Here is a 24,237-nt window from a genome sequence, read left to right as displayed (position 1 = left end):
ATCTACAAGTGTTTACTTTGCTTCGACAGAGGCAATTTTCTAAGACTACTGTGGCCTGCAGTCTCTTCCTTTTTTTTTTTTCTTTTATAAGGATACAATATTGGGATGGCTTCCAACCACATGTTTTGCTTGGGTAGAGCAGAATCTGACATTTTCTAAGCTTGCTTGCTATTAATTCCTGTAGTTTTTGATCAAAGAAGGGACCTAAGTAATCATTTGTTTCAGCGGTGACATAGATGCAGAAGTGGAAGTTTTGCATGTTTCTCCTTAGGCTGTTTATCTCCCAACAAAGTAACAATCTAACCATCCCTGGGTTGTGTAAATGTAGGCCACAGAGCCAAATAATGTAAAAAATATATATATAAATAAACACATCAAAATGTCCTGTCCAGAGAGCCGCCCCTGCCGCCACCAAGATGGAGACTTTGTACTGGGTCCCGATCTTAGCGCTTGAATGCCCCCAGCTGAAGTTGAAGGTGGTGGTGTCTTACGTCCTCATCACGGGAGGAATGCTTTATGACGTTATTGTTAAACTTCAAAGTATTGGCTCTATGACCGATGAACATGGACATCAGAGGCCAGTAGCTTTCTTGGCCCACAGAGTAAATGGACAATATATTATGGAAGGACTCACATCTAACTTCCTATTTACAGCAGGAGGTTTAGGATTCATAATCCTGGACCGATCAAATGCACCAGACATTCCAAACCTCAGTAAGATTTCTCCTTCTATTCTTTGGATTCGTCTGTGTCCTGTTGAGTGTTTTCATGGCTAGGGTATTCATGAGAATGAAACTGCCAGGCTATCTGATGGATTCAAATGCCTTTTGAGAAGAGATCAGTGGATATTGGATTTGCTCCTGTTAATGAAGTTTTAAAGGCTGTACCAATCCTGTGATGTGAACTATGGAAAAGAAAGAAAAGCGGCAGAAAAGAAGCATCTAGTGAAAACATAGGAAGCATGTTAAAGCTTGAACTAGAATGTCTTCTTGGTCTCAAAGAGACAAACTTATCACAGTATTTTCTCCCTCTGGCCTTTACTGACCTACCACTGATGTTAAGTGGCATTTTCTTCTTAGTTTTTCATTTCTTAGAGAAAATATACTCCATTTCCACAACTATAATATTGAATAAAGTGATTACTTTTTACAGCTCCCTTAATGTGTTTTGGAAATGACATTTCTGACTTTCAAAAATTAATATAAAATCACGAAGCAAGATCCCATGGGCTGAGAGAACTCTGGAGAGATGATCAGCTTTACTTATGGTGCTTTGCCTTTAAACAGTACATTATTTCAGATATGTATGCCAGACTGTTTCATGCACAATAAGATGTATGAAAGAAGCAGAAATAAATAATGTTTCTAATTAAAAAAAAAAAAAAAAAAAAAAAGGCCTGTCCCTTTCAGTGTCTTGAAACTGACCCAAGCTCCTGGCTTCAAATAGACTTTAAAAGGTGGTTGGAAAGAGTCCAATATATCATTGCTTAAAACTTCCCACGTAAAGGCAAAACCAAGGTCTTCACTTTTAAAAATAGTGACCTGAATCCATAAAGGGCAAAAGATCCACTTTGAGATCATTTTTCACCTTGGTTGGCTATGGAGCGTCTGTGTGTACATTCTCGCTAACAAGATGATTTGCCTTGTGTTACAAGTTGCTTGGTCCAGCAGGGCCTGTAGAGAACAGTGCACACACACGTGCTCATTGGTTGGCATATCTGGAAGAACTTTGTGACGCTGGGCTTTTAAATTCAGAGAAACGCGTTGTTGCATTCACAGGCAGCAATTTTGGGACTGGGAGAGAAGTGAGTGGGTCTTCTGGATCCCTCCACCTGAAGTGTGAGAAGACTGCTTGCTGGCACTGGAAAGTCATCATCTACACTGATGATTCACTCTTCCTTTGAGACACTGGATATCCCAGTTTGACAGTTCGTCCTCACTCAGTGATCACAATGATCACAACATGTACCAGAGAGGGTCGCCCCTTCCCTCTCTCCGCCACCCTCACACATGACCTTGTCATACAGCCTGGAAAAAGGAGTGCCCTCTACAAACACCTCTTCTGTTTTATGATCCATACACTGTGAGAACCAGCTTTTAAGAAATCTGATAATAAAAATACAACCATGCCCTGCTCCAGTGGGACCCAGCTACTTTGTCCATCGACAGCATAGGATTTGGTGACTCCACCCAGCAGTCAGTGCTTCTATCAGAAAAGCAACTTTGGAGATTTCTCTCAATGACATGAAAAGTAGCCTTGCAGAGGATCAAAAAAGGGAAGGACAGGGACATAGATTTAGTAAATCCTGAGTTGCAGGGATTTCAACCGTCAAAGGCCAAGTCAACTTTTTTGCATAGTAACTGTAGGCCTGGAGCTATAGGGATTTCAACCGTCAAAGGCCAAGTCAACTTTTTTGCATAGTAACTGTAGGCCTGGAGCTGTAAGGACGGAGACTTTCTCAGGACAGAGGCCTCCTGGCCCTAGCTAACTGGGGCAGCTGTCTGCTGGTCTTTTCCTCTTTAACCCATGGGAAGTGAGGCAGTCTGCCTGTGCTGACTGGTCTCCCAGCTGCCCAGGCAGAGGCGTCACGGGAGAGCAAAAGCAAGTGAAAAGACTGTCACTCAGCCACAGTAGCTGCTGGAACACAGGCTGGCAGCCTTGCCTGCATTCCCCCTCCCCGCCCCCCCCCATCCCCCAGCAGCCGCAGGCCAGCGCTTTCCTTCCTCTTGCCTCTGATTTGCAAATTTACAAGTCAGGAACATTCCTGGGGGTGGGGGCGGGATGGTTATGAACTTCCTAGCCCAAGGAGAGAGAGAGCAGGAGCAAAGTTTCCAGGTCATTTATAGCAGTTCCTTGATGTCGAGGAAAGGGAAGGAAAGGATTTTGACAAATACCTTGAACTAAAAATGGGGAAATTAAAAAAAGGGGGGGCTTATAAAGGTTAGGATACTTCTTTGCTTCCTTGTTTCACATGAGCAGCCACTGAGAAGTCAGCTGGCTTCCAGTGTCTTCTATAATTGAGGACTGGAGTGACATGGATAAATGAACGTCACAGATAATCCGCAAAGCTCATTCTTATCCATTAGCTTCAGCCTCTTCCCTCTCTGGGTCTTCTATCCCAGCTCCTGATAAGAAGAAAAGCAAGTAAGGCTTGTCCTCTGATGAGGGTGTGAAGGCACAGGAAGGAAGCCAAGGTTCAGAAGGACTCTCAGGGGACTGGACAAAAGGCCTGTGGGTGTGCTGGGTTTCTTCACACGGAGGGGAACGACTCCCAGCTGGCGAACTGGGCGGGACAATCTAATCCAGTCCAGTTCCTTTACAGAAGGGCTAGCTGAGGCTCCATTGTAGAGGAGGTGGAAATTTCCTTCTAGCCTCTTAGGGTCAGGCTGGGTCCGAGAATTAAGTTGACATTAAGATTAATGAGAGAAGAGCATACAGATTTTATTATTACATGCTCATGGGAGCCTTCATGGGAAAATGAAGACCCAAAAAGTGGTTGGGCCCAAGTGCTTATGTGCCACATTGGACAAAGAGTATTGTGAGAGAGTGCCAAAAATACATGGGGATGCTAAAGGAAGCTAAGAGTTACTTGAACAAGGTTTGTTTGCACTGATTCTCTTGGTGCCTTCTCCCTATCTCTGGTGAGAAGAATGTTTCTTTCCTCCTGATATAGAGAAGGCAGCTCTCACATCAGAGTTTCATCTCTTGCTTTTAGGGAGAAAAAGGGAGATCAGAGGGCCCTTTTTGCATCTGCTGTTTTCAAGTGCTTTATTTATTTATTTATTTATTTATTTAAAATAAGCTCTACCCAGAAGGTGAGGCTTGAATACATGACTTGGAGATCAAGAGTCACATGCTCAGGGCACCTGGCTGGCTCAGTCAGTAGATCATGTGACTCTAGGTAACACACCAAGTTAGGTCATGAGTTACAATTTGAAATCTTGCCATTTGTGACAATATGGATGGAACTTGAGAGCATTATGCTAATTGAAATGTGAGACAGAGAAACACAAACACCATATGATCTCTCTTACATGTACAATCTAAGGAAAAAAACCCAATGAACTCATAGATAACAGAGAACAGATTGGTGGGGCATGGGGGTTGACAAAATGGTGAAGGTGGTCAAATGATATATACTTCTAGTTATAAAATAAATATCATGGGGATGTACAGTATGGTGACTATAACTAAGAATATTGTATATCTTATTTGAAAAGTTGCTAAGAAAGTAGATCTTAAAAGTTCTCATAAGAAAAAAATTTCTAACTACAAATGGTGAAAGATGTTAACAAGACTTATTATTGTGGTGATCCTTTTGGAGTATACACAGACTTAGCCAGCCAGGTGCCCCCCTCCTTTTTTTTGCAATATATACAAATATCAAATCATTATGTTGTACACTTGAAATGAATATTGTGTTGTATGTCAGTTATACCTCAATTAAAAAAAGGGAGGAGAATTCAAACTGAAATCTTGAACTCCAGTCCAGTGCTATTTCTACTACACCACCAAGCCAAAGCTTTTTACAGTACTTTCTTTCATTAAATTGTTTTTCATGGATTAAGTTCACTTTTGTTGTTTCATTATATTTTGAAAATAAATGAAACACATGCATGTTGTTTTGTTTTGTTTTGTTTTGTTTTGTTTACCAAGAACATTCTTTTCAGCCTCAGTCTGTGTTCTCTCACTCAGACTCAATTATTTCCCCCTCACTTTTGACCTCCCAGATTCCAAAAAGGAGGGGCACAACTTGAGAGGTGTTTCAAATCCCAAATCAGGCACGTTCCTATCTCTGTTGCTGTTGGTGACCATTAGGGCTTGGTGGAACCTTAGCCAGAGTCTGGTTTCATCCTCTCTCTTTGTAGAGGAGAAAACCGGATCCAGAAAGACTGGTTTTCTCAAGGCCACACAGCCGGCTAGTCAACACTTGAGTTGACTCTGCCATTTATCAGGCTAGCTCCATGTAGCTGCCATGACATACACGGATCTCTTCCCCTTGTCTCCCCTCACCGGGATGCATGGGTGGATGCTTCTGAAATAGGCCTTGGAGGACACGGGAGATCAAGGGCAGGACCAACCTCTCTAAGGCCACCTTGGATAGTCTAGGGAAACACCACCCCCTTAGATGCTACTAAGATCTGCAGGGAATGTTAATATGGAAGACTCTAGAGTGATCTAACCTTCATCTAGCCACTCCGTCAACAAAATCATCCCAATCCTCATTCATTGGCACTATTGCAGATATATATGTGGCACTCAGGTTCAGAGGAGTGAGGTTCTGGATTTCTTTTGACCACCTGGGGAATGTCCTCCTTTTGTGAGAAGATTTCAAACAGTTTTTCCAAATGTAGCCTTTTCTATTAATGGACAAGCAATAAGTTTAGTACATTTAAGGGGTCAAAGATTCACAGAAATACTTCTAATTGAGGTCATTTTAGGTCTTGGGATACAATCACACTCTATCAATACTCCATACAAGGTCTCAGCAATGTGTGACTGCAATATGAAGCAGATAGAAAACACACAGTCATATTCAAAGGGTCCAATGGCTGGAATCCCACTCAACTGCAGGCAGGCTCAGAAGTCTGTATCTGATGGCAGGGGCACAGGTGCTTCAAGGCCAAAGGGCAGCACGAGGGAAAAGTTGGGGGGCAGGACTGGAGGGAGAGATGAGCCCATCGCCCATGCCCCTGTTCATCACTACTGGGGCCTGGTGGGGTCAGGGAAGGAAGATGTCCTTCATGTTCTTTTGGGTGACAGGTAGGAATAAAGGTTCCCATTTGTCAGCTGGAAGCAATACAAATGACAGTGTTGGTGAGTGAGAAGTGGGAAACGACACCACTGAGGGTTAAGCATTCCAAAAAAAAAATAGTCAATTTTCCCTCCGGCATAAGGCTGATGGGATACAGGAGGCCTGGTCTTAGGGGTGTTGTTAGTCCAGTGCTCGAATCAAATGGGAATCACGTGGTTATCATGGAGCTTCAGGTACCCCTGAGAGAACATCCTCTGAACAACATTTAAGTACCTGGTCAAGAACACCAATGAATTAATAATCATTTATTGTAAATCACTCATAGTGTACACATTATTAATGGCAAATAAACACCTGCTGGATGAAGAACTTCATTGTGACAATTTCCGGTTGGCATCACTTCTTTTTCAAACATTTTAAATTAAAATTCCAAATTCCCACCTTTCCCGAAAAGATCTATCTTCGAAGTGCTCCAACATCTTTCTTTTGCTCTAACAACTAAAACAAAGGGCACGCGGTCCCATTAATTCAACATGCTCTTTACAAGGCAACTTAACACACAACATTTTTTTTACTTCAGAAGCTACATAATGATCACTTTATATTTTGCTGCAAAATCAATGAAGGCTGCATGCAGGGGAAACATTAGTACACACTGAGTTCTAGATAACTGTCGGTTATTAAGATCTGATGGCCTAGTGTGGAAAATTAATATGCTTATTTAGCAGTAGTAGCTAAAGTACATGCATCAGTGGCTGGGATCAATTAGAATATAAATTAGATGTTTAAACATTTAAATGAGAGCTTAATTTGAGCTTAATTTTATGTCTGGCACATCTGCGTTATACACCTTTAAAATGACAATAGCAAAGAGAACAAAATCAAACACCTAAACAGGCACTGATTTATAGGGTCGGCTGGCCATAATCGGGACACAAAACTAGCCGGGCAGTGAACAGATCTCTTTGGAAGCAAAGACAGTGGAACATTAACAAGCTGTAAACAGGGCAAGAAAGTAAGAGGGCCATTTCCTGTCATTTTTGAAAGTTTTCAATTCTCTTATTTAAATTTTTTTTTAACGTTTATTTTATTTATTTTTGAGACAGAGAGAGACAGAGCATGAACGGGGGAGGGGCAGAGAGAGAGGGAGACACAGAATTGGAAGCAGGCTCCAGGCTGTGAGCCATCAGCCCAGAGCCTGACGCGGGGCTCGAACTCACGGACCGTGAGATCGTGACCTGAGCCGAAGTCGGACGCTTAACCGACTGAGCCACCCAGGCGCCCCTCAATTCTCTTATTTAAAAAACAACAAACACACAGGCACAGTAATTACAAAACAGAAACATTCTTTAGTTACTTAGACCCTCTCTTTTGTCTTCTACCTTCAGATATTGTGTTTAAAAACAGTGCTGGGTTAACTGGTAGAAAAGAAAGCAAATGCTCTCCTGAATCACACTGAAAGAATATTAAATTCCTTCATCCTGTCAGGGTTAACATCACGTTCAAGCACATGACCATGTGTGTTTGACATATTGTAGCTACAACGATTAAACCACATGTTCACACTCTAATGTTAAAATCATAGTTACATTGATGCTAAAAACTTTTTTTCATTGATAGTTATATCTTGACATTATTTTGAGACAAAGGAAAAGTTCCCAAACCACATAGATTCCTTTCCCTCCCCAGCTTCTACCCCCTCCCACATCCAATGAACAAGAGAACTATAGGAACAAAAGCCATGAACTAAGGTATCAATGGCAAACATGTTGGATGCCAGTTCCAGGTTCAAGTGCTGCCGTCTCCAGTCCTGGCTTTCCGGGCCTTGATCATTGGCTTGGTTGCTCGTTTGCGGTCAGTGGCCAGTCCCAGCCAGCACATGAGGTCAATGAACCAAGTGGTTGGGTTGAAATTTAAGCCAAATTCACTCGCAGAGTAGTCAAAGGGAAAGGTGTGGTGGTAATTGTGGAAGCCTTCACCTAGAAGACAAAGTGGGTATTGAAATAACCCCTCCACCTCTCTGCACAGGTTTATTTTCCCCCCTCGTCTGCTGAGAGTCTACCATGTGCAAGGCACTATGTTAGGCTCTCTGGGCAGCAGAAGACTTGGTGTCTGCCCTTAGGAAGAATTTACTTAGTTGGCTAGACTAAATCTGAACAGATTAAAAAAAAAAAAAAGAAAAAGGTTATCAGCGCAGAGTCACAAGATTAATTTCCCCGTATGAACAACTACCATGATTTTGGAGCTGTACTTAGTAAGCTCAATGCTAAATGACTGATAACAGATCCTCCTTTTGATGTATGTTCATAAAAGGAAAATAGCCTCTGTGGGCTGGAGTGATTAAAGGAAGGCTCGTTGCGAGAGCTTGGATGACCCAGAGGAGCCCTGTTCAGATAGGTAAGTAAACTGAGGAGCCGGACTTTTACATGTCCCAAATCTGTCCATATATTATTCCACCACCACCCCCCACCTGCCCACCAGCGAATAGTTTTTCCTCTCTTACTCTTTTTTTTTTTTTTTTAAATTAAGGTGTTTTCAGGAGGGATCTCAGGGATTCTTTCATTTGACTTTTTTAAACAGCTTTATTGAGATATAATTCACCATATAATTCATCCATTTGAAGTACAATTTAATCGCTTTTAGTATTTTCACAGAGTTGGGCATCCATCACCACGATGAATTTTATAACACTTTCATTACCTAAAAGGAAGCTCCACACTCCTGAACTGTCATCCCCCAACCACCCCCCCCCCCCATCCCTCCAGCCCTACTTTCTTTCTCTGTCATGGTTAATTTTATGTGTCAGACTGGCTGGCCGAGGCATGCCCGGATTAAACATCTCTGTGTGGTGTGTCTGTGGGGGTGTTTCTGGATGAGATGAGCATTTGAATCAGTGGACTCAGTAAAGCAGATTACCCTCGCCAGTGGGGGTGGGCATCACTCAATCCGTTAAGGGCCTGAACAGAACAAATGGTGGAGGAAGAGGAATTTGCCCGTTTTTTTCTGACTCACTGACTGAACTGGATCTATCTCTTCTTCCCTTGCCCTCAGACTGGGATTTACATCATCTGCTCCCTGGTTCTCGGGCCTCTGGACTCCAATTTAATCATATCACCGGCTTTCCTGAGTCTCCAGCTTGCAGACGGCAGATTGTGGGATTTCTCAGCTCCCCTAATCATGTGAGCCAGCTCTTCATAATAAATCTCTCTCCCCTCCCCTCTTCCCCTCCCCCCTCCCCTCCTTCTTTCCCTATGCATACACACACACACACACATACATATATACATATGTGTATATATGTATACATACATATATATACACACGAAACAGGAGGCTACCTACTTATGTCCTACAAATATATACCTATTTATATTTATATAGATATTGTACTGTTTCCCTATATATACGGGGATTTATGATGAGGAACATATAATATATATTACAATATATATAAAAACTGAATAGTGTATGTATAACATATATATACATATACATACATGTACTGATTCTGTTTCTCTGGACAACCCTAATATAATCTCTGTAGATTTGCTTATTCTGATCATTTCATACAAACAAAATCATACAATATGTAGCCTTTTGTGACTAGCTGCTTTCACTTAGCATCATGCTTTCAAGGTTGTAGCAGATATCAGTACTTCATTTCCTTTTATTGCCAGATAGTATTCCGTTGTATGGATGTGCCATACTGCGTTTATCCATCCATCAATTGACAGACTATTGGATTATTTCTGCTTTTTGGCTATTACGAATAATATTGCTATGGATAGTCATATACAAGTTTTTGTGTGGACATATATTTTTATTTCTCTTTGTGTATGAATCTGGGAGTGGAGTTGTTGGATCACATGATAACTATTTTTAACCATTTGAGGAACTGCCAGATTTCTCCTTCACTTCTTAAATAGGCCCTGGTCATCATGTAGTTCTTCTATTGACCACAGCTGAAGGATCTTGCTCTGTAATGAATATATCAGATGGATGGAACTGTGGTTTGCAGTTTTCTTTTTTTAATTTTTTATGTTTATTCATTTTTGAGAGAAAGAGAGAGGGAGAGAGAGAAAGAGAGAGACAGAGCATGAGCAGGGGAGGGGCAGAGAGAGAGGGAGACAGAATCTGAAGCAGACTCCAGGCTCCGAGCTGTCAGCACAGTGCCCTACGTGGGGTTTGAACTCACAAACCGTGAGATCATGACCTGAACCCAAGTCGGATGTCCAACCGATTGAGCCACCCAGGCGCCCCTGCAGTCTTCTTTTTAATTTAGGTCTTCTTTACCCTGCTCCTTTCACCCTCATAATTTTTAGTGTTTTTCCTGCACTACAGTGTAGTATAGAGGAGTCTCCCCTGCTATTTTCAGAAGCAGACACTGTTCTGAGAACCTGTGCGTACCCGCCATCTATCACACAGTTCAGTGTAACGGGAGCCTTTCCAGGACCTTAATGAAGAAAACCGACTAGGAGCCCCGTGTTGACCTGGGTGGACTTAAAACCAGTACCCAGCTCTTCAAGGCCAGTGCCATGGTCACATTCCTTGGGTTTTCTGGTCCACCATCCCCACATCAGATGGTAACAGTCCATCTTGTCCCCTTGCTGTCTGCTCTCAGGGTCAACACTGGATATGGCCCCCCTCACTGCAGTCCAGGAAGAAGTAGAAGCATCAGAAACTCCTTCCAAGACACTTTTCTCTCTGCTTAGCTGGTTGGTCCCATAGTTAAATTTGGGTGGTTATTCCACCTCAGATTGCTGTTGTCAACACGGGGTCCGAGCCTAACAATGTGGTGGGAGAAACTCTTTGCTAGGTGATGCAGAGACCATTGCTACTTAGCCACAGGGCCTTCCCTTCCTGGGGCTGATCTCAATGCTCAAGGCTCAGCTTACCAAGAAGCTTGAGTTACTTCTAGAAAGATACAGCTAATGTCTATTTATTACTTACTATGTTTCAGCCACAGTGCTCAGTGCTTTAATGGGTATGAACACCTATAGTCCTCAGATCTCTGAGCTAGCTGCTATGATTCTCCCCATTTTAAAAATGAGGATGTAAATGTACAGAAGGGACAAGTAACTTCCTAAGACCATAAGGCTAGTCACAAACTAAGCACTTATTTCACACTAAGCACTGTTGCAAAGACTATGTATTAGCTCATCTAACCCTTTGGTGGCCCCAGGAAGCAGGTGAATGCTATGATTATCTTCACTTTACAGGAGAAGACACAAGGTGCGGAGGAACCAGATAACTCTCTCAGAGAGTAAGTGAAGGAACCAAGACTCAACCAAAGTTGTCAGAATCCAGCGGCCTCGCTCCGAACCATTCTGTGGCACCATGAGATGCCACACTCTTGTTTCTTCCCGTCTCTCTGAAGGCCTTTTTTCTTACAGTCGGTCAAATGATTGGACAGCTGAATGGTCAGGGCAGTTTGAGAGAAAAGCCAGCTGCTACTCCTCCATTAGGAAAAATTTCACGGTAAAAATAAATAGCTCCTAATTATTGATCACTTACTATATGACAGACATTTTACTAAGCAGTTTACATATAGTATCTATCTTACAGCATATCTATATTGCATATAGCAGTTTACATATAGTATCTATCTTCATAACATCCCTATGAAGTAAGCATCACTCTTCCCATTTCACAGATGAGAAAACTCTAAATCAGAATGATTAGGTGACTTGCCCAAGAACCAGGATTCTAATACCGAAGCCCAAGTTCATCCCACCTGACTCCATTCCACTGCCTCTCTTTACAGAGTCCAGAAAACCTTTGGAAGGTTAAGAAAATCTGAGCTGCCATGCTCCCCATTGGCTCTCACACCCCTACTCACCAATGGCACCCAGGGTGACGAGTGGGTTCTGCCGAGGGCTGATGTGCTTGTCGTAGGGCCGGTTTCCATACATGTGGGCAGCACTGTTGACCAGCCAGCTGATGTTGAGTGAGATGGTATAGCGGAGGATGGAGGCCAAGAAATAGGAGTTCCACAGACTCTCTTCCCAGGCACACCAGGGTATCAGCGTGGGGATCACAAAGCACATGAGCACCACAGTGATCTTATAGTACCTGGAAGGCAGGACATTACACTACCATCAGGCACCTGTTGATGGTGGCAGAAATGAGATGAACAAGCTACATACAGAAAAAGCCAGGAATTGTGCCCATCAATTCCTTCAACTCTTTCTGGATAAGAAGTACCCTGTTGTGTGTTGCTCTGTACAAGGGTCACAAACCCATATACCTACAAGGCAACACAAGTAACCCAAATTTGAGAATTAGGATGGGTAGAATGCTATGGAAAGTGGTAGGACCTGTAGCATACTTCGGAAGAATTTCAACATAAAACAATCCATGCTGTGCTGGTTAAATCCGGGTATCTCAGAGCTACATTTCTCCTATAGGTCACCAGTTCGACAACTCCTAGCTACTTCTTTGACCAGTCAATCAACTTGGTACTCAGGTTTTCTTTCCTAAATGATTTCAAGGAATATGTATTTCTTGAATAATTTCCAGGCACATTATTTTGTACCAATGTAGCCTGGTAAAAAGGTAAACAATCCAATCCCCTCTCAAAAATGTTCTCTGTTCACTGGTGATTACATTCCAGGTCAGCATAAAAAATAAACAATAGTATAAGAACAAGCATGACCACATAAAAAGTAATCTTTAAGAAGAAACCATCAATAGTTTGATTTCCAGACCTATGTATACAGGAAACATTTACTGAGCACTTACTATTTGCCACACCATGAATACTGATGATACAAAGACAAATTCGACACAGTCCCTATCCCAGGTTTCAGTCAGGTGGAACCACTGTTCCCCACCCTCTAGCCATGTGGAACCAGCTCTATGCAGGCACAGGAAAGGGATTGTGATATGAGTTCATAGCTCTTTCCTCCCTGGCCTCACACTGGCTAATCGAGCTTCCAGAAGGCCAATGTTAAGGTGCATATGTATGAAATGGGAGGTGGCAGTGTGAAGGAATGTCATTCAGGAGGTAGAAGACTTGAACTTGAGTCTAGATCTGATTCTGGATGTTGTACAAGTCTTTTTTTTCCCTTTCACTCTCCTCTTATGCACAGTTAGATGATTCCACAAAGAGCACAGCATGAAGGCTTGTATGTGGATAGTCTATTTTGGGAAGAGTGAGACAGGGAAGGAAGGAATGCCAAGCCAGGGGTGCCCATGCTTTGGACACCTGAACTTGGACCATGATGGGACAGATTATACCTCAGAGTTATTCTCTCAAGGAAAGAAAGAAGGGATATTTTCCCATTGGTTCCAACTCCCTCCTGGTCAAGGGATGTCACATGGGATATTAGCTCCCTCACCTTTCCACGTTTGCTCAGGTCAGAATGGCTGAGTGCATTTCTGGAAGCATCTCAGGTGGAAGTGGCAAAGCAACCAGACAGGAAATAAGAAATAAGCAGTCCAGCTGAGCAAGGTGCTGTTGGTTACACCTGAGCCAGCAAGTGGCTGCAGCAACAGCTGGAATGAAAAGATGGGCAGAGAGTAGGAGGTGGGGCACAAGAGGTGTCCAACACAGGTAGTAATTATAATACCTCTAGGGGTCTTGTGAGGATCTAATAACTAATGTATACTATGTGCATATTATGTGTCACAGCTATTCTGAGACCTTTCCTTGTACTGACTCATTTAATTCTAATAAAAACTCTAGGAGGAAGCGACCATTATTATCACCATTCTACATAGCAATGGAAAGATTATGTAGCTGGGCAAGGTCACAAGACTAAGAACTGGTAGGACCAAGATTCAGATCCAGGCAGAAACACTTCAGAGACTATCATGCTATTCTGCTTTTGCAAATGAAATCATGTGTATAAGTGTGTTTTGCAGATTGCTAGCTGCATGTGTCAGTTCCCATAAAATTTGCTTCTCTTGGGCAACATGTTAACCCATCAGCACCCATTTTCAAGTCACTGGGATACAAGATGGCTGAATTTTAGTGGAAAGAGGGTACTTAGGAGGTCAGATGAGTGGGCTATGGCAACAGGCAATGAAGGGATTGGTGGTCTTAGATTAGGCTCCCTAGAGTCACATGCAGAAGGATTTTGGAGACTGGTCTTGAGAGAGACTTGTAAGGAAGGGAGGAAGGCAGGTTGGACTGAGGCACCTCATCCACAATGAGTTTCAGCAGATCCAACAGGGAGCTCTAAAGGATGACCCTTTAGAGTTGTCCCAAATTGAAAGGTATACCTGCATCATCCAGCCTTTGGCCTCAGGGTGCAGGGTGTAGGGCAGTTCCATGTGGGCAAGGGCAATTCCCAGAGAGGACAGTAGCTGTGAGGTGGGAGCATCAGCTGAAGAGGGGATCTGGGTAAAGCACACAGATACTGGGCAAGGCCCTGGGGAACTGGTGGTCAGCATGTGGAGGGATGGGAGGAGGTGTTTTTATGTTGTAAAGCATTGTAGAATGGTAAACTCCCCAACTTTGCCATTTCCTACTGTGGTATCTTGAGTAAATTATTTAATTGCACCGAGCCCCAGGTTTCTCTTCTGTAAAACGTGGTATTAACAAATTTACTGAGTTCCCACTATGTACCAGGTTCTGTCCTGGTACTAGAGATATAAAGTGAACAAATCAGACAAAATCCCTGCCCTTGGTGAGCAGGGGTATTCTGGTAGGAAGATTTGATAAATACATGTATTATGTATATACCATATAAAAATTTGCACATATTCTGGCAGGGGAGAGAGCTAATAAACAATATAAATAAATAATATATAAAACATGTTAGTGTAAATACTAAGATAAAAATAAAGCAGAGAAGGAGAATATGAAGCCAAGGGCAAGTGCTGAAATTTAAAATAGGGTGTTGAGGGAAGGACTTAGTGACATTATGGCTTTTGAGTAAAGATATGAAAGAAGTGAGAAGTTAACCATGTGGCTAAATGGGGCAGAAATTTCCAGGCAGAGGAAACCACAAGTACAAAGGCCCTGCAGCAGGGTGTTCCTGGCACATTCAGGGACAAGCAAGAGAGTTGGGGCTGAAGCAGGTGAACGAAGGGGAGAATGTAGAAAATAAGAGAAAAATGGTGGGTTGAGTCACAGAAGGTGTGAGAGGTCATCAAAAGGGTTTCAACCTTTACTCTGAGTGAGATGGAGCCTTGGGCAGGTTTGGACTGAAGGAGCAGGGTGACCTGACTTATAGGTTAGCAGGGTCACCCCGAATGTTGTGTTGAGAATGGACTGTGGGAGGAGGGGCAGAAGCAGGGAGAGTAATTAGGAGGCTGCCACAAAATCCGGGCAGGAGAAGATGTTGGCTTGGACCAGAAAAGGGGTGGTGGGTGTGAAAAATAGTCAAATTCTGGATATATTTTGAAAATAGAGTAACAGGACTTGTTACCAGACTGAATGTTGGAGAGAAAGGAGTCAAGGATGATATTAAGGATGGAGATGTCATTAGCCAATAGGAGGAAGCATGGAGGGGATGCTGGTTTCGAGCAGCATATGAGAAGCTAGATCTTACACATGTCAGGTGGGAAATGCCCACTACACATTCAAGGGGCGAGGTCAAGTAGACAGTTTGATATTCAGGTCTGGAGATCAGAGGGTGCTCTAGAGAGAGGTTTGACAGGAACAGAAATTTGGAATTCATTAGCATATTAATGTATGACACTCACATACAAACATTTTTTTCATCTGAGTTCCATAATAGCCTTGTGAGATATCTATCTATCTATCTATTATTTATTTACTTTTAAATTTTATTTAAATCCAAATTAGTTAACATACAGTATAGTACTGGTTTCAGGAGTAGAACCCAGTGATTTATCACTTACCTATAACAACCAGTGCTCATCCCAACAAGTGCCCTCCTTAATGCCCATCACCCATTTAGCCCATCTCACCACCCAAGGTGGAAGTTCCTCCATCCCTGTAAGGAACTTATTTATTTGTAGGACATTTCTGGAGCTCCAGAGAGGTCATGGGACTTCCTCAAGGTCATACTGGTTGTACAAAGCATAGGCATCTTGCTACTTACTTGGCTTGCCAAGAACAGGACACAGGGGATGGGTAAACTTACCCAGAAGTAAACCAGGCCAGAGTGTGGAATCTGGCCATTGTCCTAAGAGTTACACATATTTGAGTAAAGATACTACATTCCAGCTGGACTGAACTTCTTCCCATTCCTCGGGCACCATCTTTTCTATGTCCCCTGTGTCTATGACACTCTTGGCCTGGCTTACTTGATGTTTCCAAATATCAGTCTAAACATCACTTCCTCTGGGGGGAATTTCCTCTGTCCACCAGAGCAGGCAGGGTGCCCCTACCCAGTGTTCCTGTTGCATGTTGTACTTCTCAGCTTCATACTTGCTGGTGTAGTAAGTGGTTTGAGGTGAGGCCTCAGCCATGAATGCACATTTGAATCAACCGGGTGAACATTTAAAAATGACTGATGTGGGAACCCACGGCAGACCAGCTCAATCGAATCAGAATTTCTGTTCTGGACATTGATATTTTTAAAGTCTCTCCATTGCAGACAGACATTGATGGTAGCCTCCCTATAATCCACCCCCATCCTTTCTTGCTTGTTGGAATATCCTGATTTTGTTCAGATATTGAGCTGTTCTCCCTGCAGCCATGTCTTTCAGGGAATGTGGACTCTACCCAGGACGCGAGTCCTGATTGGCTTGGAGCAATCAGTGGTGATCTCATTCACTTTCCCAATAATTAATTTGGGAATTAGCCAATAGCGGTCAATAAGATATGAGGGGAAATGGGTATAATTTTTTTAAAGGGAAATAACAAATGTTGGTAAAGATGTAGAGAAATTGGAACCTTTATGCATTGCTGGTAGGAATGCCAAATGACGCAGCTGCTATAGAAAACAGTTTCTCAAAAGGTTAAACATCGAATTATCATACGACCCAGTGATTCAACTCCTAGGTATATGTTCAGAAGAATGCGAGGCAGGGATTTCAACATATATCTGTACACTAATGTTCATAGAAGCGTTATCCAGAGTAGCCAAAAGGTGGAAACAGGCCAAGTTTCCATTAATAGATGAGTAGATAAACAAAATGTTATATATATGTATACACAATGGAATATTATTCCACCATAAAAAGGAACAAAGTTTTCATATATGCTATAACATGCATGGATGGATGGACCTTGGAAACATGTTTAGGGAAATAAACTAGACACAGAGGACAGATATTGTTATAATTCCACTTATATGAGGTACCTAGAATAGGCAAATTCATGAAGACAGAAAATAGAGTAGATGTTCCTAGGAGCTGGAAGGAAGGGGATAGAGAAAGGGAAGTCCCTGTTTCATGGGTATGGAGTTTTTGTGGGGAATGATGAAAAAATTTGGGGTATAGATATCACTGATGGTTATACAACATTGTGAATGTACTTAATGCCACAGAATTGTACACTTATGGTTAAAACAATAAATACTATGTTGTGTATATTTCACCACAATAAAAAAGAGCGAGATGAGAGAGTGTTTTCTTAACCACAGAAAGAACACATGGGCAGAGATGGACTCTCTTTTTTCACAGTGACACCAGGACCTACTACAGCCATCTGTGACCGTGAACAAAGACCAGGAAGAAGACTGAAAAACAAAGCAAACCCCTTAGGCTGACAGAGCAGAAAGATGGAAAGGTTCCTTGAATGAGCCACGGAACCAACGAACCCCAGAGTGGTTTTATCCCCGATGTCTTATTCTGGAATGAGCCAGCTGAGTCGGGACCTTCTGTGGGGTAGCTGAACGCATTCTAGTATCTGTAGTGGACACTCATGCCATCTGGATCTCCTTTCAGTTGAGAGTCGCTGGTCGTGCTGCCTCTGCTAGAAAGAGCCGTCCTGCCCTAGGTCACGCCCTCTCCTAACAACCCTATCCAGTGACTAACCTTACATAAGGGGAGTAGTCCATTGCCCAGGCCTGATCCCACTGCTTCACCTCTCAATGACTCTAAATGTCACCCCAACTTCAGAGCCCACGGTAAGGTAGGCCGAGGCCTTTGTTGGGACCAATCGGGGCCCAGATTCTTCCTTTGCCCAATCCCGTATCCATCACTTCTTCCACAGGTGTTGACCCCAAAGACTCTCTCCATTACACTTCTTGTGATGTAATATCCACCTCAGAGCCAGCTTCTGAGGTAACCTGCCCTGCGACATGGATACACTGCTGGGCCAGCAGAGTCCAGCAAAAAGGCATGCTCCAGAGCCTAGCACAGGGGCTTGCACAGAAGCAGGCACTCCTACGTATTTGTGGGGCAACTAAGTAAATGATTCTCAGCTTCTCAGGAACATAAAAACACTACGGAGACTCAGTAGGGCACAAAGCAAGAGAGATAAAATGCCCAGTTTTCCAAAAAACAACACAAACCACACAGTAAATGTGTAGCCTGCTTTGGGGTCCTTCATGAGATACTTATCTCTTGGATTGGTGCAACACAGGATTGTGACTATGAAGCCAACAACTTGATTAGAGACATCTGTGCTTATCTGCGCCCCAAACCCCAGCTGCCAACAAATTTCCACTGTGAGGTGTCGCGGCTCCAGTTTAACAGAATGATTTCTGAGCATGAGCTTCTAAGTCATGCTCTGAGCTGCCAAATATGGCAAAACACTGGCAATATTTTAGACAACAGCCAATCTAACAGGTTTGGCCTTGGTTTAGAAGGTGGGTAATTTCCTGCCTTCCTGTGAACACTCAGACCCTGAGATAGGAGAAGATTCCTAATATCATCAAGGGAGAACAAGATAATGGGTAAGGACTAGAGAGAAGGGTTGGTGTGAATCCAAGAACGACCTAAGGAAGAGTAGTTCTCTACCACAGATTTGAAACCAGAGGACCGTGGGTTTGAGTACAAAACACAAAAGCCAAAGTACTCAAGCTCACTCTACACGCAGCCCTGGAGCACCTTTCTATCACTTTAAAGTGACAGCTTAGGGGTGCCTGGGTAGTTCAGTGGGTTAAGTGTCTGACTCTTGGTTTCAGCTCAGGTCATGATCTCGCGGTTTGTGAGTTCAAGCCCTGAGTCAGGCTCTGCACTGGCAGTGTAGAGTCTGCTTGGGATTCTCTCTCTCCCTCTCTCTCTGTCCCTCCCCTGATCACTCTCTCTCTGTCTCTTAAAGTAAATAAATAAGCTTAAAAAATTTTTTTTTAAGCGATGGCTTATGAGAACAGACCTACACCAGATGTTGGAACCCGTCCCATTCCCACCATCTCACAATTCTTCATCACACGAATTCCACAGTGGGAAGATGGTTTTCTGCATTTAGCTCAAGATAAGAAGTCCATTCACACACACAATCAAACACCATCACACACCATGATGCTCCAATCCAAGTAAGTTTCAGAGGTAGGACACAAATGAAGATATGGGCCCTCATCTTGCAACTTTGTCAATGCTTTGAAAATCCTTATTTCAATAAACTGGATCACAATAAAGAGAACCGAAACATTAAAAATAGACTTGGGGTGCTTGGGTAGCTCAGTTGTTTGAGCGTCCAACTCTTGATTTTGGCTCAGGTCTGGGATTGAGCCCCATCTCAGGCGTGGAGTCTGCTTAAGATTCTCTCTCTCTCTCTGCCCCTTTCCACTGCTTGTGTTCTCTCTCTCTCATTCTCTAAAAAAACTAAAACTAAAACTAAAATTAAAACAAACTAAACTAAAAATAGACTTCAGACAAAAAACTTATTCTGTGGAGAAGAAAGGATTTGGGATTTCTTTCTTTTTTTCTCTCTCACGGTTCCCAAATCTGGGTGTGCTAAGCATCCTAAAACCCTTTTTTCTTTAGATGAAAAAGAAATTGCTGTTCTCTGCCTGCAAGCATTTCCTATTGCTTGACTAACCTAAGCACAGCGGTCCAGAGCCAGTGGCGTGTGAGATCTCCAGAGGGAAAATCATGAGAGCACGAAGGAAGGGGAAATATCTGTCGACTGCTGACTTCTGAGGGGGGCTGGCCTGAGGAAACGTGAAAAGAAGCAAATATCACCACGGGTGGGGGAGGAATTACAGCCCCACAAACATAACCTAATGATGAGCAATGAGCTGTCACTGGCATCCTGATTAAACTTGTTTGGTTTTGTGATTTCACTTAAAGCCTAGCCAGAAATTCATTTTCCCTACAACTTTTGCCTCTTGTAGGGAACCAGGCAAAATCATCTGGCTGCTTACTCAGCATTCATTTAGGGGGCAGATAATATGCCCTGGCAGTTTGTAAATGGAATGGATGGAACACTCTCTCCGCCCTGCTTTGTCCCCCTCTGGCATGGCCCACAGGGAGGGGAAAGATGTGATTCATTTGGATGCAGACCAGACCCAAAGGTGGAAGCCCCCTGATGGGGAAGCTCTTTGGAATGTTCATGAAAATCTTCCAGGCTCTTTGAATCGTTTAGGTTGAAAATGGGCTCCACTGTTGTGATTTTACCTCTTGATTTTACCTCTCTGGTGTTGCAGTGGCTTTAGGTGAGACAGCTCATGATGACTGCATTTGAAGTGTGCTCTGCAAGTCTTAATCAGTCTAGATGTGGCTCTGACCCTCAATTAGTCTTGACATTACTTCCCCTGTGCTACTTCTTGAAAAGCATTCCCGTAGAAAAAAATCTTCTAATTGGACTATCTAGATGCATAATCGTCATCTTCTGGATGCCTCTTCTGCCCCATGAAGGAAGCAGAGATGGGGAACGACTACTCCATGAAAACGACTCTGTTGGAAACTTGAGACGCAGTGGGCAAAAGACGTGTTTTTATTTTCTCTGTGACCTTCCGCTTTATTTGCTTTTGAGGTCTGAATATAGAGGTTAGTTGCATCCATCCACTCGAATTTAATCTGTCTTTGTACAAACGGTTTGCATTCATTCGCTGAGGAGCAGCTTAAAAGATAAACACAATCGTTTCAGCATTTCAACACAAAGAGCATTATTTGTACCTCACTAACAATGAAGTGCTTAAAGAAAAGACCCAGGCATGCTGATCGCTGAGACTGAGTAAGGAGGGTTAAAAGGCCTCTTTCCTTTTTCAAAGCTTTGATTCCATCATAGTAAGTAGATGGCAAGTTCTTTGTGGGCAGGAATTGTCTTGATCCAAGTCATATCGCCCTCAGTTTCTTGAACACAAAATGCTCGTTAACACAGCAGGTGCCCAGTAAGCAGCTGAATCGTTGACCTGCGCCAGAAGGAATGAGGCCAAGGATCCATCTGTCTTTGGCGAAAGCAATTAGGTCAGTTCCATCCTCCTAATGGTTTGCTACTTAGAGCTTCTCTAGTTGTCTCAATACAAGTTTAAGTTCATTAGACTGATGTTCTGTTCTCTCTCCGGGCTCTTGGTCTCTGTCTTTGTCTTTCTCTGCCCTTCCTCCCACTCACCTGCTTCCCTCCCTTCATGATTAGTTCTCAATTGTTCTCCGTAAGTCATTGGAACACAGACTAATTCCTGACAGTATGTAGAATCGGATGACTAAAATGAACGCTTAAAATTGTGTACAGAATAATTTTTTAAACTAAGTTGTTGCTGCCTTGCCACTTTCTCTCACCTTTAAAACTGTGTTCCATTTTCATCCTTGCTGCCTGAGATAAAGTGAGCACCGCAGGAAGAAACATAACCATGTTTCTTAATCTGGGGCCTGTGAAATTGTGTGCAAACGCGTTTGTGTATTTCCATTTGCTGGGGTTCAAAGTCCACAGCTTTCAGCAAATTCTCGAAGGATACTCGGTTTTCAAGACCCCAGACATTTGATGAGGTTGTTGATGAACTTTGATTTTCTTTGTTTACTTTAGAATTTGGCTTAGGACTTAAGAAAACCTAATTCACTTCAAGGAAGGGTCGGTTTAAAGAATTTAAAGAATAGTACTTTTAAAAATGAGATTGCCCTGCCTACTTTTTTAGCAGTAAAATGTTAAAAGGGATTACAGTGGCACTAGATACAAGTGTGTGTGTATGTGTGTGTGTGTGTGTGTGCCCGTGTGCACTTCCCTAATCATTCTAGCCCACATATGTGGACCTTGTGCAGAAAGGGTGGTGACCTGACAGAGTTCAACTTTCCACCCCCACCCAAGGGAGCAAGTTTAATTCCAAACTCTCATCAATGATAAGCTATTCACGGGCAGCCAGTCTCTGGGCAGAAAAGGAGCCAGTAGAGTCATTTCAGCCACTTTCATCATCAATATCAACTGTTGCTGCTGAACTGATTAGGTGGGCTGACCGTTTTTCTTGTTGAGAATGAATAGACTGATATACGCATGGCTTCTTCATTTCACATTTGAAAGCCAGGACCCTTAAGCACAATGCATGCTTTCTAGCACATTTCCTAAATTCAAACTGCAACGTCATTTCAAAACTCCCCAGGCCTTCAAAACTCAGCTCAAATTGATTTCTTCTAGAAAGCCTACCCTGATACGTTTCCTTTCAACTAGGGTTACTGCATTATTTAACATCCCATCACTACAACTGTGCTGTAAAGACTCAAGAAGATGATCATTTTAGATAGTTGAGTTGTCTGACGAGCTGACGGTGTACATGTTCAACTACACCAACTTAAAAAAAAATTGTATGTTTAAATCACTATCCATTTTTCTGCCTTCCTAATCAGTTTATGGAACAAAACTTGACCTTCCTTGATGGTGATGAGTGTCTTATACTGGATTCCCTAGAAGGCAGGGCTTAAAACAAAAGCTTATATGCTACTAATTTATAAAAGGAGCTCAGTCCAAGGAAAACAGAATGTGGGGGAGCTGATAGGAGTGTGTGTGACTGAGCCAGCCACTGCTTGATATCTCAGCCTGGTGGGACCATCCTCCAAAAGACCATATGGATGACTGAGCCTCAGAACATTCTCTCTAAGAGCAGGATGCGGGAAGAATGTGTCTCCCAGCAACCTGCTCCCATTGCCCCCCACCTCCGCCCCTCACCACACGAACTTTAGGATTATTAACACGAATGTCACGGGCTCTAGCACCAGCAGGGATGCCTTAAGGCAGGAGGCACACACAGTGCAACGTGACATCCTGTAGGGATGAACCTACCCAAAGCTAGTTGGAGTGCATAAACGGCTGTACAGAACATGTAGGCAAGAGCCCCAGGACAGAGCGGGTTGAGACAGTGGTGCCTAACCTGCAGGTGTCTGATGCAATGAGTTTTGGAACATAGGTGTGTGCTCTATGTTCTGTTCGCAGAGTCCATTGAAGTGTGAAGAGTCATTATAAGAACTGGTTTCTACATTGGGGCGCCTGGATGGCTCAGTCGGTTAAGTGACTGACTTCAGCTCAGGTCATGATCTCATGGTTTGTGAGTTCAAGCCCTGCCATTGGGCTCTGTGCTGATAGCTCGGAGCCTGGAGCCTGGTTCAGATTCTGTGTCTCCCTCTTTCTGCCCCTCCCTTGCTTGTGCTCTGTCTGTGTGTCTGTCTCTCTCTCTCAAAAATAAATAAACATTAAAAAATTTTTAAAAATAAAACAGCTGGATTCTACATTCAGTTATTAAATCTTGCTGATCCCTCCCTCATTTTCAGGTACACCGATAAGTTGTCACTTGTGTTTGTCAGTGTTCTCTCCTGCAGTAGCTTCTCTGTCACCTTCTAATTTGTTTCTCTCAATCTGCAAAGGGTGTGAAAACCAGACAGCTGGGTTTGTTCAACTTGCGCGAAATGAAGAACACACAGGCTCTGGGTGAGAGCTGAAGAGGGTCACCTGTACCGAAACTCAAAATGCAAAATCATTAGCAATGTGACATTTCTTCAAAGATCTCTTTCTGTGGAGGTAGAGGGTGGACCATTCACTTTGGAGTTTAGAGAATTCCATGAAACAATGTGAACCTGGCACTATCTCCAGTGAAGATTCTCTTTGTTTATTTATAGGTCCTTAGTTTTATTCCCATTAATTCCAAGTACTGGACGGCTTAGTTTCTGATTGGTGAGACACAAGCGTATTTAGCTTCCACTGCACTCTGTGCATTTGAACTTAATGATATCATTATGCTGCCTGTGATTTCCTTGAAGACACTTCTGTATAAACAGTGTGAGGTAGGGATGCACGGTGTGTGTGTGTGTGTGTGTGTGTGTGTGTGTGTGTGTGTATTTTTTGTTTTTATTTCTTTGGTCTTTAAAAATTTTTTTTAATTTTATTTTTTTGTGTACTTTCATAATTTTATTTTTTTAATTTACATCCAAATTAGTTAGCATATAGGGCAACAATGATTTCAGGAGTAGATTCCTTAGTGCCTCTTACCCATTTAGCCCATCCGCCTCCCACAACTCCTCCAGTAACCCTCTGTTTGTTCTCCATATTTAAGAGTCTCTTATGTTTTGTCCCCCTCCCTGTTTTTATATTATTTTTGCTTCCCTTCCCTTATGTTCATCTTTTCTGTGTCTTAAAGTCCTCATATGAGTGAACTCATATGATATTTGTCTTTCTCTGACTAATTTTGCTTAGCGTAATACCCTCTAGTTCCATAGTTGCAAATGGCAAGATTTCATTCTTTTTGATTGCT

The 24,237-nt window shown here is 42.8% G+C and overlaps 1 protein-coding gene and 1 pseudogene across 1 annotated transcript in view; one reads left to right on the top strand and one right to left on the bottom strand.

The window, feature by feature from the left end:
- The first annotated feature begins 416 nt into the window (after positions 1 to 416).
- Positions 417 to 853, top strand: LOC112858760 (oligosaccharyltransferase complex subunit OSTC pseudogene; annotated as a pseudogene).
- A 5,192-nt stretch (positions 854 to 6,045) lies between these two features.
- The window catches only part of SCD5 (stearoyl-CoA desaturase 5), a 155,029-nt gene continuing 136,837 nt past the window's right edge, over positions 6,046 to 24,237 (bottom strand). Inside the window, exons 4-5 of the mRNA XM_086704739.1 lie at positions 11,595 to 11,827; positions 6,046 to 7,734 (exon numbers count right to left, since the gene is read on the bottom strand). Coding sequence (XP_086560865.1) covers positions 7,544 to 7,734; positions 11,595 to 11,827 — 424 coding nt within the window. The 3' untranslated portion in view covers positions 6,046 to 7,543. The remainder of the gene's footprint in view (positions 7,735 to 11,594; positions 11,828 to 24,237) is intronic.

The sequence above is a fragment of the Puma concolor genome, chromosome B1 (assembly GCF_028749965.1).
Source record: "Puma concolor isolate L17-30 chromosome B1, mPumCon1.1.hap2, whole genome shotgun sequence".
NCBI classification, from domain to species: Eukaryota; Metazoa; Chordata; class Mammalia; order Carnivora; family Felidae; genus Puma; species Puma concolor.
Note: the sequence above shows the minus strand (reverse complement) of the source record. Positions and strands in the feature narration are given on the sequence as shown.